The sequence below is a fragment of the Heliangelus exortis genome, chromosome 8, assembly GCF_036169615.1.
Source record: "Heliangelus exortis chromosome 8, bHelExo1.hap1, whole genome shotgun sequence".
Lineage (NCBI taxonomy): Eukaryota > Metazoa > Chordata > Aves > Apodiformes > Trochilidae > Heliangelus > Heliangelus exortis.
In genome coordinates this window covers 26,024,788-26,040,249 of record NC_092429.1, presented here as the reverse complement: position 1 = coordinate 26,040,249, position 15,462 = coordinate 26,024,788, and the positions used below count along the sequence as shown (strand labels likewise).

Here is a 15,462-nt window from a genome sequence, read left to right as displayed (position 1 = left end):
GAGTGGGACATCTCAATTCTGAGCAATATGCCCAGGTAAGTTAAACACCAGTATAGACCCTCACAGCATTATTTTAGATCAATTCTGTGTCACAGTATCAAGGCTCTCACATTTCAAATTTGCATCTTTAAAATCAACCTTAAGGCTTCTCTGATGTGTGATGGGGTCCTTGATGCAAAACTCCTTTTATTACTTTTAAAAGTATTTTAAACCCGCCATTTATTAATACCAATTACTTTTAAGTGCATTACTCCACTAGCAGAAAATACGTATCTTTTCTATATTAAAGCTGAACCATTACATACTTAGATTCAGGGCTCCACAATCCCTCTGTTGATATCAGGTATTTTTATCTATATTTCAGCAACTGACACAACTTTTGCCACATCTTACCAAAAGCCTTGCTTTTTTCCCCTGCTTGCTCAGCTCCATAAACACAACTCCTAAAATTCCCAATTTTTTTTTTTAAGCCACTTGTTAAACGATTGGCATTTTAAAAGCACAAATAGGACAGTGTTGGACCTCCAGGATTATCAGAAACACTCACTGCATCATGGCACAGTGTTTTAGTGCAACAGCTACAACTTACCCTGCTCTAATATCTCTGTAATCCATCTCCTGAGAAGGTTTCCACAACACCTTTAATGAGACTTCAGGTTTTGCACCTTTCATCCTCTCTTGTACCTGCAGAACCCCTTGGCATGGAGCTGGCAGAAAGGAAAGCCAGGAGAGTTTGAAAATAGTGGTCAGCCATTAAAATGTGGTATAAGCAGCTGCTGGAGAGCATCCCTGGGGATGGGACCACAGAGCCACACAGCATGTCAGCCCTGAGAGGGACAAAGCAGCACACTGACTCACAAACCTCTATATACAAGGCTGCCTTTTGGGTTTTTAAACCTTCTGCTCTTTCCCAGCCCCAGCTCCAGCTCCACCAGCAGCACTGCCAGCTGTGTTGGCCACTGTGCAGAGACCTGTACCCATCCATTATTTCTAGCTGAGGCCCTGTCAGGCTAATTAATTACCAATGATTGGTAATTGATAGATCTTCTACTTTATCATCTAGAAGGGAAAATCTCAAGAGCAACTCAAGCACTGATACAAGCAAGAAGTTGGCATCAGGAAGGAGGGGCTGAAGGCAGAATGTGGAGGGTGGGTAAAGCTCAAGCTCCTCAGTTTGCACAGGAGAGCACAGGCAGCCCAGTTGGTCACAGCATGGAAGCACCTTCGGAGGGATAACAAATGATGGCACAGAACTCTGTACTCTGGCACCAAACCACATTCCAGAACTAAAAGGGGAAGCTGAAACCAGGATGAATCTAAATGAGAAGACAGATACATAGTTCAAACAGTGAGAGATTAACAGATTACCATGGGAAATAAGGTTTTTCCCCACCTCCTGTTTCAGCCAAATGAGAGCTGGATGCTTTTCCAAAAGTGTTGAATATGATTTTAATTTTAAAAAAAATGAAGCTGGATGGAAGAGATGAAGCTCAGATAATGGGAAGATAAAGATTTGCCTTGACCTCTGTGAATGAGAGGACAGGATGAACCAACCACCTCCCTCATTTCCATGCAAGGTAACCTGGATTCCAAGCATGGACTACCCAGAGCCTTTAAGAGAGACAGAAATCAGGAGGCTGATGGGCATTGATGAGATAGCAAAGCCCAGGGCTGGGGCTTCTCACACTCAGAGGGGAGCTGACTGTCCTGCCACTGCCCCCACACCAAAGGCTGGGGGTTCACCTTCAACACTTTCTACCCCCCATTAACAACATGCAGAATAGGTGCTGCACATTCAGGACTGCAGGAAACAAATGGGATGGAATACAAATAAAAACATAACACAAAAATAAAAAAATAAAGAACCCAGCGTGTTTTAGTCCCAATTGCTAATTTTCATATTTAATAACAAAGGAGTGCTGAAGGTGAAATAAGCCTGAACAAGAATAAAATTATTTCCCTGCACACATTACGATAATAGAAAACATCCACCTCTTTGTGAGTTCCACATTTAGCACTAGATTTGTCTACATTTAACAAGCACTTCACTAGCTTTATTAGACAAATAATTTATTTGTCTGCTCCAAAACAAAGTCTGGTTTTAGAGAGGTGGGCATGAGCTTGCCCGTCACAGGGTAACTACCTCCTCCCTGACCTAATGATATTTGTATATGATAGTAGAAATATGGGGGTTTCAAACTGCAGAAGCCATGCAAGTTTTCTCAAATATGCTGGAACTTCAAGACTTTAAACCATGGGAAACCTAAGGAAGGAAGAGATTTTATTTCAATGTGTTTAGCTTAAACATCCAAAGGTATCGTTGAAGTCTTAATGAGGAAAAACTGCAGCTAAACTAATATTTGCATACATTTTGCATACTTTCAAATCTAAGAAATTAGTAAGCAAACTACAGTCTGATAAGAGGATCCATTTATTCAGCTTTATAAGAGCAGGTTTTTTTCACTGACTTCAATAATGATGACTTTCAGGGGAAGAAGATGACGTTGTGGGGCTGACTCATAATTCATCTGAACATTCTCCTTAAAGCAGAATAAAAATGGAGAATTTTTATAAGCAAAAATTCAGGTGATATCTCGTGCTGTTTTTTCTAATCCACATAAACATGATTCATTTGATTTCTGGGGATACTGAAGATTTGTACTGGTAAAAGAAATCGCAGAAAAGCTCATGAAACTGGAAGGAAGGCAGGTGTGAGCAGAAAACCCCAAATTGGTCATAATCAAAATGGTTCAAGTGGCTGGGCCCTGAATCACAAGAAGACTTTCCCAGAATTTGTTTTGCTGCAAACCATAACCCTCCCTCCTCCTCTTGTCACTCTGAGAGCCAGAGTTTGGCTCCATCCTCTCAAGGACCTTCTTTTAGGTGGCAGGAGACTGCAATTAGACCCTTCCTGAGCTGTCCAAGCTTCCCCAACCCCCTCACTCTTTCCTCATGGGGCTGAACCACTGCCTTCCCTGCTTTAGGGTGTGAATACCCCTGTCCTCTGGCTTAGAACTGGATCCAGTGCTGCTGTACAACTGTGGGGTGGAAGGCAACACCCATTTATTTCCCCTGCATGGTGTTGTGCTGTTGGTAGGGCACAGTCTGCCTTGGGCACAGTGCCCACTCATGTGTCATCCACCACCAACCCAAATGCCCTTTCTGCACTACAGAGAAATTTGGTCCCCATCCTGCAAAGATGATGGAGTTCTTCCCAGTATTCTGCATCTGCCTTTGCTGAACCCTCAGGAGTTTCCTCCTGCTGAGGTTCCTCTGAACAGCAAACCTGTCACCCCACGTGTTCACCACAACCTGAAGCCCAAGGTTTTGACATCTGAAATAGTATTAGCCCCCAGACCCAATTTAGCCAGCTGCCAGCTCCATTTCAACCCCACTGCCCATGATGCCCTGTGCTTCTGCCAGCCCACCCAGTTGTACACCTACTATGCAGTTCACCCATCTGCTCTGAACCTCCTCAGTTGGGCTCTGATGGGGAACTGAGAGCCTAGAAACCATCATGGCAGAGTCTGCTGGAGTGTAACATGATTTACTTCTCTGAAAGAGCTGATAATTCATCTGAACAGAGAGCTGAACACAACAAGGCAGGCAAATGAAAATACAATGAGACTTTCCAGAAGAATGTCCTTCAGCTCTGGATTAAGAGGATTATACTGCTTAGTACACTCTTTTTGTAACCCCTCGAGTCCAAATTTTCTGCAGATAAGCTGAGAATTGAAATTCTTTAGAGTAAAACTAGTCAATTCATGTGCAAACTACACAGCAGTCCACTTTTATAAGCTGCTTTGCATGTCTGTGTCAAGTATTTTCAGAATAACTTGAGATCTTGAAAGCAAGACCACACAGTAAAACAACTGTGTGTCACAGTCATTTTGCAAAATGATTAGTTTTATTAAAATAATTGTTGGAGGAATGCAATCATACAGTGCTGCTTTGGAGCATATTTAACCAAACCTTATCTCAGATCACCTACATCCTGTTTAACTGTCTGATATTTATGTGCATCAAAGCAAAGCTACAAGAATACTGCTACACTTCCCACTAGAAAAATTCACATTTCCCATTGAAAAATGCAACTAGGATTTAGGTGACCTGGGCAACAGCACATAATCCTGATTTCTGCACAAAGTTCATTAGTTGTGTGGCACTGGACATATCAGAAGGTCATGCAGCACTGGCTTGAAGCACAAGCAACTCACATCAGTGACAAATTTGGCTTGGTTGGGTTTCGGTCTCATCCCTTTGCAACTCCAGGTGATAACCAACCAGCAGCTCTCTCCTCTGTGCAAGAGAGATTCCTGTGCAACTTGACCTCTTGCACAACCCAAATCAGATCTGGAACTACAGGAAACCCATCCTGGCATCCAAACTGCAGAACAGGAAGAAAGCCTTAAAAGAATTTTTAAAAAAAAAACAAAACCTTTTCTCTACAGCATAATTTCACCTCCTTTAAAAATAGGTGAAACATTTTAAATGAAAACTCTACAAATTCCTTATTTGTAAGAATAAGGTTTGAAAAGTAAGATTTGTAGGAATCTTACTTGATGTACAGTACATCCCTTTGTGCAATCTGGTAAAATGACCAGGACACTCAATAGGATTTGCCCTGACTTATCCCAATTGGCAGCTCATCACAGGATTAAACATAGCAGCAGAGAACCGAAAGAAACATTGAGTCACCAGGTCCCATCCCTTAGTAGCTGAGGCTCCCATGCACCAACCATCTAATCCTATCACAATCCTGGTGAGTTTCATCTGAAATCTTCTCAGGTATTTTGCAGCATTATCTGCTTAGTTATTATACTTGAAAACCATTTAAAAAAAGTGATTAAGTATTTCCTATGCAAACCCTGAGAAAACCCCATTTCTTAATTTATTTGCTAGTACATAATGTACAGAAACATGATAATACTCCTTGATTTAGGAAAATAAATTTCTAAGAATATGCACTTAATGTTAATAATTTGGATCTTATAAATAAATAAATAAATTATACTTTCCCCTCCCACAGTTGTTCTCTGTAAGTACCTCTGTTTACTAAGAAGTAAGTAGTTCACAGTGCTCTGTTTACTAGGAAGTAAGTAGTTCACAGTGAAATAATGAAAATGTTTTCACTGCATTTTCAGAGTAGCAAAAATCAGGTGGAGCTGTAAGGGGTCTCTTGACACTGGTTACTTTCTCCTCCAATCACTCACAGCTGATCTGGAGGAATCAAGACATACAAGGTCTGTTACTTTTTCTCCAAAGCTATAAAAAAAAACTCCAAGGGCTGTCTCCGAGGCTGTTTAAGCAGCACTTTCTTAAGGTCTAATTTAAAGGGTAACCCATTCGTTAAACGTTTGGGATTTTTTTAACCACAAAGATTTTAATTTAAATTAAATAGAGTATTGCAATAATGTGTTTAGAGCATGGGAGCAACGAGGAAACCCCACTGACACCATCACTTGCTCAGGGAGACTCACAGAAGGGTCTCTCCTGAAGCCCATGGTACCTTCTCTATGAGCACTCAACTCCTGCTCATCCTTTTGTAACACAAATACTTGTCTGCAGGAAAAGACATTACCCTGGGCATCCAGTCTGTCTAATAATTGTTGCCATAACAATCAGCTGAGGAAGAAAAAGAGGAAAGGTTGTGGCTGGAAAATGAATTAAGGTATGCCACGTATTTAAAATATCCAGCATGGAAAAAAAAATGCAGCTCCTAATTTACTGGTTAAGCTGAAGCCTATGTGGAGGCAAAAAGGCACATAATAAGAGGGACTGGGCAGAACCCTGGTTTAAATCCAGAGGTTTATGGGAGATGGAGGAGTTCATGCACCTGAGATTTCCTGCGCATGGACAGGCAAAAAAAACCCAAGCAGGAATTAGGCTGAGAGGTTTTACACAAGACAGCAAAAATGCATTTTTTTCCTCTTCTGAGAGCACTGCCCTTTGTCTCAGCTTAGTGAACTATGCTATCCAAACTGTTTGTTTGGATACAAACTCATATAGAAACCAATCCCTGCAAAAACAAAGTCTTAATTTCATGGCTAAATAATTAGCCTCTTCTGTATTGAGACTCCATTTTAACTGTATATGCTTTTAAAATCAAGCTCAATGCCTATACATTTACTTTTATTTAAAAAAAAAAAAATCTTTTGACTGATTCTAGGTGGATTGATTCAACATGGGCACATCTGTAGAATTTGAGACTAAAGATGAATTTTGACACCAACACTCAAAGTCAAAACTAGTGCCTTTAATGTGGGACTGGGGACTCCATGAGGGGGGAAGATGCTGACACTGCACATTTGCATAAATATATACACTAGGAGAAAAGGAGGTGGTAGTTTAACTAAAAAGGATTTGCCTTATGTTGATTTCAAAAGAGCATGCAGAAGTGTTAAATCACGGGTTCCATGCAAAGGACAGATTCTTTTAGATTTAGGGACGACAGTGACCTAAACCCAGACCCTTCTGGTCTGAATCTTGAATTGACATGCTAAAACACATCATTGTGTTTACATCGTTTAATGCTGATTCCGTGGTTTGCTAAGTTCAGTCATTTCCCAACTTAAGTATTATATCAATAGTATGTAAAAAATATTATTCTAACAATTATCCTATTGATAAGTAGGATAAGTAACTTTCTTCTAAACTTAGTAACCCAGAAATATACTATTTTCACAATCTTATCTTCAATATACTGTTATTTTAATTCCGCTGATGCACAAAAGCAAAATTCTAAAGAAGTCATAAAACACTATCTTTCAACAAAATGACTTAACTATTGGACAGAGCAGAACCTAAGCAAAGGAGCGAGAGGAACACCTACCACAGCTTTGGGTTTGCTGACTGCCACCAGATTGGCCAGAAAGTCTTCATCAGAGAGCTGGCTAAAAACATGGGCATCGTAAGCCACTGTTATGGAGATTTCTTCCATCATTTTGCCAGCAAAGTGCTGGAAGTGGCCAGAGAAGGTTGATAATCCAAGGCTGAACCTGGCTCAGTTCAGTTGTCAGTTGTTCACACCCACCTGAAGAAGCTAATGAGGAGGGAGTGTCATGAGAGAAGAAAATAGGAGGCAGCAAATCAGCTCCCGTGGGGTTTTTCCTCTCAAGGTGCCTTTTATTGGCATGGGAAGAACATACGAAACACCTGCTCATGCTCCCCACACCCAACTTGCAAAAGGCATTTGCTGAAGTTTTGATGAAAGCTGAGGAAGTAGCTGTAATTCCAGGATGAGGCTGAAGATGAAAAAGTTGCAGCCAAATCAGATTAATATCAAGCAAGAAAAGATTTGCCAGTGCTTGACAGCGGGGCTGGAATCACTTCTGTTTTTCTTGAACTTTGTAGTGATTGTTTATTCTTTATATCCAGGTTTCTCCCACAGAAAGCTGATATTCTTGTTTGCAGAGTCTCACTTTCCCATGAATTGATTCTTCTGGTTTATTTGTAAATTCACAGAGGCTGGTGGAATAATTTCTTTCAGACATTCATTGGAAGTTTCCATAAGTTTCTAAATCTCTCCGTTAAACTCTTGAAAAGAACTTACTTTCTCTTTTACACAAAGAAAAAATGCCTCTTCGTGCCATGCAGATGCTTTATGATTTTAGCAGAAAGAATCTGGCCTAAAGTCACAAAATTCCCAAACAAGTTCTTCAGTTTCCATTTGTAATACAGGGAAAAACAGCCATACAAAATGCACTGAAGGCTGTAAGCTCTTCCCTGAATAAACTCACACCTCCTTAAGTGAAATAAAACTAATTTATGTGTTTGAAACTTCTCTCAGTAGAAGGCCTTTTAACCTGAATCTAGGATTGGTTTGCTTTGAATAAGAAGTGATGCAGTATCTTTAGACCACCAGTCCTAAACAGCACAGCTGCCTTCCAAAGGGCTCCTGACTTCCCAGCTAATTAAAAAAAAAAAAAAAAAAAAAAAAAAAGCAACAAGAAAATATTTGGAAAAATAAATTAAAAAATATATATTATCAAAACTACAAATGAAAATCTAGATAATAAGTTATTTGAAGAAATAAACAAAATAAGCCAAAAAGAAACTCCTTTAAAGAGATTGTGCCAAGGTAAAACTCCAAATAGGCACCACTGCTCAGACTCATCCACTACATTTTTACCTTCTCTGGAAGCCTTTTGTTCTTCCTGGTGAAAAATCATACCTGCTCAAAAAACATGAATCATTTCAGCCCTGCATTTGTCTCTGAAAAGAGGATGTAATGGCTGCTGCAAATCCGGTAGAAATTTCCAGTTCAGGTTGCTGGTAGCTTATGGTTACACTCTCACATTCCAGAATAAACAGGATCAGACCCACCTTGCTTTTTTTTTTCCTCTGCTTCTGGAGTATCTTTATCAAAGATTACACAGGTATCTAAATAGCACCAGGTAGTATTTGCATTTCAATAGGAAACTTGAGCAACAGCTGTAGTGTACAGGATTAAAAACCCAACATCTCTTTTGCTTAAATAGAAGGGGAAATTACATGTTATTGCTAGGAAACAGAGAGGGTTCTAATAGGCTTATGGCAAACAAGAAATGCAGCACTTGAGGTTTAATCCTTGAGACTAAAGGAGATTCTGATCAGGCTTAACCCTTGCAGGAACAAGAAAGGTAATTTTTTCCTTGAAATGCACCTATGGTGCATTTTAAAAAATTTTTCTTCAGAGACTTGCAATTTTTTTCCAATTAGTTCCCATGGCAGAGATACTTTAGAGTCCAATCCTGAAGGGATATATCCCCCAAGGAAGCTCTCCATGTCACCTAGATAAAAATCATACCTGCTATGCTAAATCCTGCTCAGGTTTTCTGCCGAGGTTTCAATGACCATTTCCTCTGTGCCTTGTGGGGTGGCTTTGGATTTTTTTTTTCTTGTAGAAAAAGTTTGAAGGGTAAAGCTGAGAGTGGCTCCTCCCTGTCTGCCTCTGAGGTGTGCTGACAAAGGCACCTGTTGTAACAGGGAAATAAAGTCCCTCCTGCTCCAGAGGCTCTCGACAGGGACTGACATTACATTGGAACAGGCAGGCACAGAGGAGAGAGAGGGCAATGGAACAACAAACATTCCCATGCTAATGAGACAGCAATTTAATTCTGCAATAAGGGCAAGAGGCAGAGAATGCAAATTATCAGATGTGTGCTGCAGCTGCAGCTACTTGGATCCCTACCCTTATTTAGCCAACAGGCATTTCTATTTGTAAGGAAGTATGGACCAGAACCTATACTATCTTTTTTTTTTTTTTTTTTTTTTTTTTTTTGACTTTGCAATGATTTAACAGAATTAAATCTCCACGTTATTACTGTATTATTGGCAAAGTAATTCTTCTCATATCTATTCTTAGGCTTGTAATTTTGGCATGTTCTAAATAGCAACTGCAAGAACTAACAATTGATTTTTCATGTTGGCTAATGCATATCTTTACATTAAAAAGGTTGTTGTTTCAGCTGATATTTCACTTCCATAGAGCTGAGCTGCCTACAAATCCCTCCAAACCTGCATTTTACATCAACGTTAACAGTCTGCATGATGCTCTGAATCAGCACCCAAAATTAGTAAGTATCAAGGCAGTTAAACTAAACCTTTTGAATTAAACTGACTGAAGCAAATACATTTACCCAGCCATTATCATGGCATGCTCACACCAGAGGAACTGGAAAGGAAAAGGCAAGCAGAGGGATGCTCTTGGCTACCTCCTCAAGCCACACACTCCTCCCAGCATTTCAACACCGAGCCTTTCCCTCAGCCAGGATGTCCAGCGCTGAAGTGATAAATAACACAACAAAAGACCACAAACCCCACGTAGTTTGATTTTGTATTTAAAGCAACCAGTGCTTTGCTGTGTAACATCACATCTACCTTGCAGCAGCCTTACTTGAGGCACAAGAATGCAGTCCCCTCCGCCATGCCGTTTTTAAAGCATACCTCCAAAGCAGGAATTTTGGGAGAAGCAATTCAACCAAGCAGTCAGGATGACAGGAGAGAGCCAGCAGAAAGGCAGGTGAGCTGTAGAAAACTGTTAACTAATTAAGAGAAGTAGCCGGGATTAGAGTTGGTGGTGTTTTATATGCTGGTGGATACTGGAGGTGAACGGAAAATTCCTGGATTGAGCAAACCAGATAGCTTAGCAAAGCAAAATCCTGCTCACTCCCAAGATAAATTCACTCTCACTCCACCCCCAGGAATGTCTTGCTGCTATCTGACGGGATGAGGATCTTCAGATAGATGGGAAGGAATTACGTATGGGAGGTTTGTGCAGCTTCTTGCTAAGCACTCCCTCCCTGCTCTCTGTTTCTGAAACAGAAAGGCATTTTCTGTGATTTGCTTTTCATGTATTAATGAACCTGGGAAGATCACAGCAATCATCAGATAAGGAAACAGAAAACTCCTTTCATAGCACTTGGAATAGCATTTGGCAGCCTTCAGGATAAGTTTTCAGGTTTTTTTTCTTCCTCAAATGGGTGGGAATAATGGGTTTGTAAGGTTCTTACCCATTAATCACCTGTAACAACAGTTTCAAACCAAGCCAACAAGTGAAAAATTCTTGGTTTACAAGTCAAACACTGTGAATCCCAAAGCACAATTAGGTTCTTTCCTCACCCCAGAGAACTTGCTGACTATCAGAGAATGGCACATAGGCCAAATCTTCAGTTTGCCACGTAAAGCCCCTGTGGATGCTGTCACAATGCCACCCTTCCAAACCTTTGGCCACCCCACACCTCTGTGCTGGAGCCTATCCCTCACATATGTTTATCCCAGGGACTTAAGGATAACCACATGTGCTGTGTTTTAGTCATAACTCTGTTCCAGTGCCAGCCAGCAGAAGGTCAGCACCTTCACAGGTGGCTTTGGATTCAAAGCAAGCACTGCATGCTAAGCCATTGCTAGCAGGGAATACCCCACACCACTGAAGAAAAGCAGTTGCCAGGCTCAGGCTGATCTATAGCTGAGTAATTCCTTCTCCATGGTTTATTTTTATTATTTAAAATGACAAAGAACATGGCCTATTTTTTTCCCCCCAAAGAAGTCGTTGCATGCACCTGAGGTCCTCCTAAAATGTGTGAAAAAAATCTGGGTTTGATGTGCTTTACTTCATGTTCTTACATGGGTGACCCCTCCCAGTTTGCAGCTACACTGCATTCCCCTGACTGAAAAGCAGGCAAGTTTGTAAACTCATTTTTGCAGATTAAAGCCAGTAAAGCCATCCTGCTGGAGAAACACCCAGCTGGCATGGCTGGGATTGCTGTGGCACAGGCATTCCCCCAAAACAAGGGAATCTATCACCCTGGTCTGTTTCAGTCTCAGGGGAACGCATTAACAGCAAAGTCATGGCAGAAGCAGGAGGAACCCTTACAAATGCATTCAGAGCTTCCTTAGGGATTTAAAATAAACATAGAAGAAAATCCTCAATGCCCCTCTCCCAGCCTCCCCAAATCAGCTGTGTGCCACAGAAAAGACCAGTCCTGCTCCCTTGCAACAACTGCTGCATAAGGAGTTTCTCCAGCACAGCTCTGAGATGACCTCTAAGGTTTACAAAAAGAAGTTAAAACTATTTATTAGCCTCACCTCTAAAACTACCAAGGCCAGCCAACATCTCACCAACTTGCTGCAACTCACTCCCTCCATTTTTAAAAGTACAGAATAGAATTAATTGAGAATGTGTATTTGTTCTGTTTCTCAGAGATGGTTATTAATCCCTGCAATTTTAAGGAGCTTGGGTTAAGTTAGCACGTCATTTCAGGTTTTATATTAACTTGAAACTACAGCTAAACAAGGGCATGAAGCTGCCCAAAACAAATCTGCCCATTTTGATTTCAAAAAACTGTACTAACCTGAAAAAGATTGAGCAGCAGCATAGCTGGGATGCCAGCCTGCACATCCAGACTCATTGGTATTCAGCTCAGTCCCTTCCAGATTATGTTGCAGCCTTTTAAATTAACTCATTACTCTCTTTTGATTTTTAATTAATTAAATTCACATTTTTAATTTATGTTTTCATGTTTCTTCTTTATACTCTTACTATCACTTTCTAAGGGCAGTGGAAATTGTTTCCTCTCTTCAGCTAAGTCTCCATTAGATGCCAACTGTTGGGCAGAAATATCTCACTTTGTGAACTTCTTCCTTATCTACTGAGAATATACAATATACAACAGAGCTGGGATGACTTTGGCTTGTGTGTGTTTTTCTGGAGGTGAAGGCAGCACAGGGCTCCCACTGGTGCAATGGCCCCAGGACAAGCTGTGATGGGTGACAGAAACAGTAGGGCAGAGGAACAAGGGAAGAGCCAGGTACCCCTCAGCCAGTATTGCTACCAAGTAATAAGTGAAATAAAGTAATAAATTAAATACCAAATGATAATGTAAGATATTGCAAATTCCAGCCTCTGGATGTTTTAAAAATAGATTTAATAGCATAACAGTTGGATTTGATGTTCTTAAAGGTCTTTTCCAACCAAAAAAGTTCCACAGTAGTGGAGTCACCATCCCTGGAGATATTTAAAAGGCATTTGGACCTGGTCCCTAAGGACATAGATTAGTAGTTAGATTATGGTGTTGGTCAAAGATTGGACTGGATGATCTTGGAGGTCTCTTCTGACCTAAAACATTCTGTGATTCTGTGGTTTGGGGGCATATATTGTATGTAGAACCCAACATAACCAACTGAGGTTTAAAACTCAGGGTATTTCTTCCTTACCCATCCTTTTCCTTAGCAAAACAGGAGATTTTTTTTTCCTGTTTGCAGAAGTGATGGGTGACAGTGGTGTCACAAAAGGCTACACAAAAGGCTACTCCAGCCCAATGCAGTCTGCGTGGGGCCGTGCTGGTCTGCACCACAGCCTTCCCTACAGAATCCCAGAAGGAAAAGGCAGAAATTCCTCAGCTGACTTGCAGGAAGACTTCCCGAAAAGCAGCAGGCTTCTCCTTCATGTTTCAGCCTTTCTTTTGTGGGACCTATTTTTTTCCCTCCATGTTCAGTGACAGCAGATGCCCATTAACCACTCAACTCCACAACCAAGTGAGTTGGTGGCAGTTCAAGAGCTCAAGACCATGGCCCAGGGACCTTCCTTCACCTGCCTCAGGGCCAGCATCTCCTGAATCCATGTCCTCAGAGCCCCATCAATACAAACAGATCTGTCCAGCTGCTGAAGGGACAAAGAGTAACAAGCATCATAACTGTCTCAGATAAACATTTCCCAGGGCTACTAAACCAACAACTGAATAATATTTGTGTGGCAAATTATTATTATTATAGGGACAAAACAATGGGTCACCTAGTCTCATATCCTCTCTCCTACTGGAGCTGAAGACGACATCTCAAACAGGTGCTCAGCACCCTGAGCCTGCTCCTGTCATTCTCTCTTGTGTAAAGTTTCCCCTGAAATAAAAGGCACATAATATTCTCCCTCTCACTGCAGGTGTGCACTGAACAGATGTCTTCAGTGAACTGTCCACAGTGACATTTAAATATTTTTTTTCTCATTTTCTCATTTAAACTCTGTGAATGCCATTGAGAGCTGAGTTTCAGAATAACCTGATCCTAACCCAACACAACCAGTGAAATATATTTTAAACTTGTTGCATTTATCACTTCAACTGGTGATGAAAAGAAAAAAAAAAGGGGGTCAAGCACATTTTCCAGGAAAATAAATGTAGCGGTTTTCTAAGAATGCTTTGCACTTACAATTATTTATATGGATTTCTGGCCTGTTTTCAGTATAGCTTGATACAGGAATTTCACCCAAAGAGCCTGCAACTTAATGCAAACAGAGCCAAATTTTATCAAGCAAAAGCTTCATCAGAGTAACAGAGCTGGCTCAAGCTTCATAAGAATAATAGAGCAAGTACATACTTGTGTTGCCACCTTCACCCTTGATCTGCTGGCTTTTCATTTACAGGATAGGATCAGCAAGCAGCAGATGTTAATTAACATCAAGTAGCATATTAATCAGTGACAGCTCTCACATGAAGAAACCAACACTGGAGCCCAGGACTCAAAGCTTCTCATTCTAAACCCAATTCTGATTTTCTTCCTCAAAATAGGTACATCCCTCCATATTTTTCTTTGCCTCCCCAGAGAGGGGATCCCCTGGCAAAGATCTGTGGCCATGTCTTCCATGTGGACCCCTGACAAAAGCCTCATGGAAAGGGTGAGACATTTCTCTGTGTAAATAGTACAGTAGTAATGGCATATTCCCAAATTAAAGAAAGAAATAAATCTGCAGTATGATTGCTTGGAAGATGAGAAAAAGAGTAATTAAGTCTGAAATGATGCAGGTGAGCAGGAAATGGTGGATGGTGCAAGCTGAACCAGCCTAAACCTGACAGACTGGTCCAAGTGCCTTGACAGTTGAGGTACAGAAGTCAGACAGTTTGATAGTGAGACTCAGTCTAGACTGAGGCATGCTTGAAGACTCCAAAATGAGATTATTTCATGCATTATACATTAAAAGTACAAACTACTGACTCTCTCCAGGAGAGCAGCAAGTCCCTAGATGCTGGAGTTAAAAATGAAAGCATTAACTTGGAGGTCAAAAGACTGAACTCAGCCAAAAAAGTCCAGAGAGCAGCACATGCTGGTATGTATTTATATAAAAAATGATTAACAGGAATTTGATATAGACAGCATTTGACATGAGATCCATTTAGAGGGGAAGATGGGAGGGAGTTAAGACTCAGTGCTCCCATGGACAAATTCCCCCGGAATCTTTACAGGTCAGCTCCACAGGAGTAAAGAAGCACAGGACCATGCAAGCTGATCAGCTGTATAAAAGTACCAGCAGCAGCCACTAATCTGAGCTTCACATAATCCTTTGCTGCTAAATCTCTATTCATCATCATGCTGTAGAGTGAAAGGGAAATTCTGTTCTCTGAAGATGATTTGGGAGACAAACTATTTCAGTGCTTAAGTGGGTTGTCCTACTGTGAAAATCTGCATCTCCGTTTAATGCTCCAGTGTACCACCTCGAGAAAAGCTTTTATATTTACATCTGATTTAAAGATTAACCTGTCTTGATTTGCCTGCTAATAAGCTTATTTAAAGAGCACAAATGGTATGCATGGAGTGGGAAAGGCAGCAGGTTCTCACATAACTTATCACAGAACTCTGTATTTCTTAAGACATCAGAGACCCGATGTATTGCCAGATACTCTTCTACCTTCCCCATTTGTCTTATTCCAGTGCTTCCTTTTATTTAAAATATAGACCACAGGTTTTCTATTACTGCTACTATTATATCTGTGCAACTACAAGGAATGCAAACCTCCCAAAAAGAAATGATCAGAAATTGGTCATGCTTAGCACAGATGTCCCACAGGGCAGGAGAAGATGCTCTCCATGTATCCATGTCCTCAGGCTGCTCAAGCTGAGGGTAGGATTTGTGCAATGTCTGCAAGGACTGCATTCCCTTGGGAGCTCCCTGCTACATCCAAACAAAGGACTATATTTAGTTATATTTAACAT

General features: G+C 40.8%; 1 protein-coding gene across 10 annotated transcripts in view; it reads right to left on the bottom strand.

Moving 5' to 3' along the window:
- Positions 1 to 15,462, bottom strand: part of RABGAP1L (RAB GTPase activating protein 1 like) — a 232,724-nt gene that overhangs the window by 22,203 nt on the left and 195,059 nt on the right. The window contains exons 1-2 of one of the 10 annotated variants that reach the window (XM_071751136.1): positions 8,789 to 9,898; positions 6,833 to 7,467 (exon numbers count right to left, since the gene is read on the bottom strand). The exons of 5 other annotated variants lie outside the window; for them this stretch is intronic. In XM_071751136.1, coding sequence (XP_071607237.1) covers positions 6,833 to 6,943 — 111 coding nt within the window. In that variant the 5' untranslated portion in view covers positions 6,944 to 7,467; positions 8,789 to 9,898. Of the gene's footprint in view, positions 1 to 6,832; positions 7,468 to 8,788; positions 9,899 to 9,927; positions 10,199 to 15,462 lie in introns of those variants that run through there. 4 more of the 10 variants (XM_071751132.1, XM_071751134.1, XM_071751133.1 and 1 more) reach the window with 4 other exon arrangements.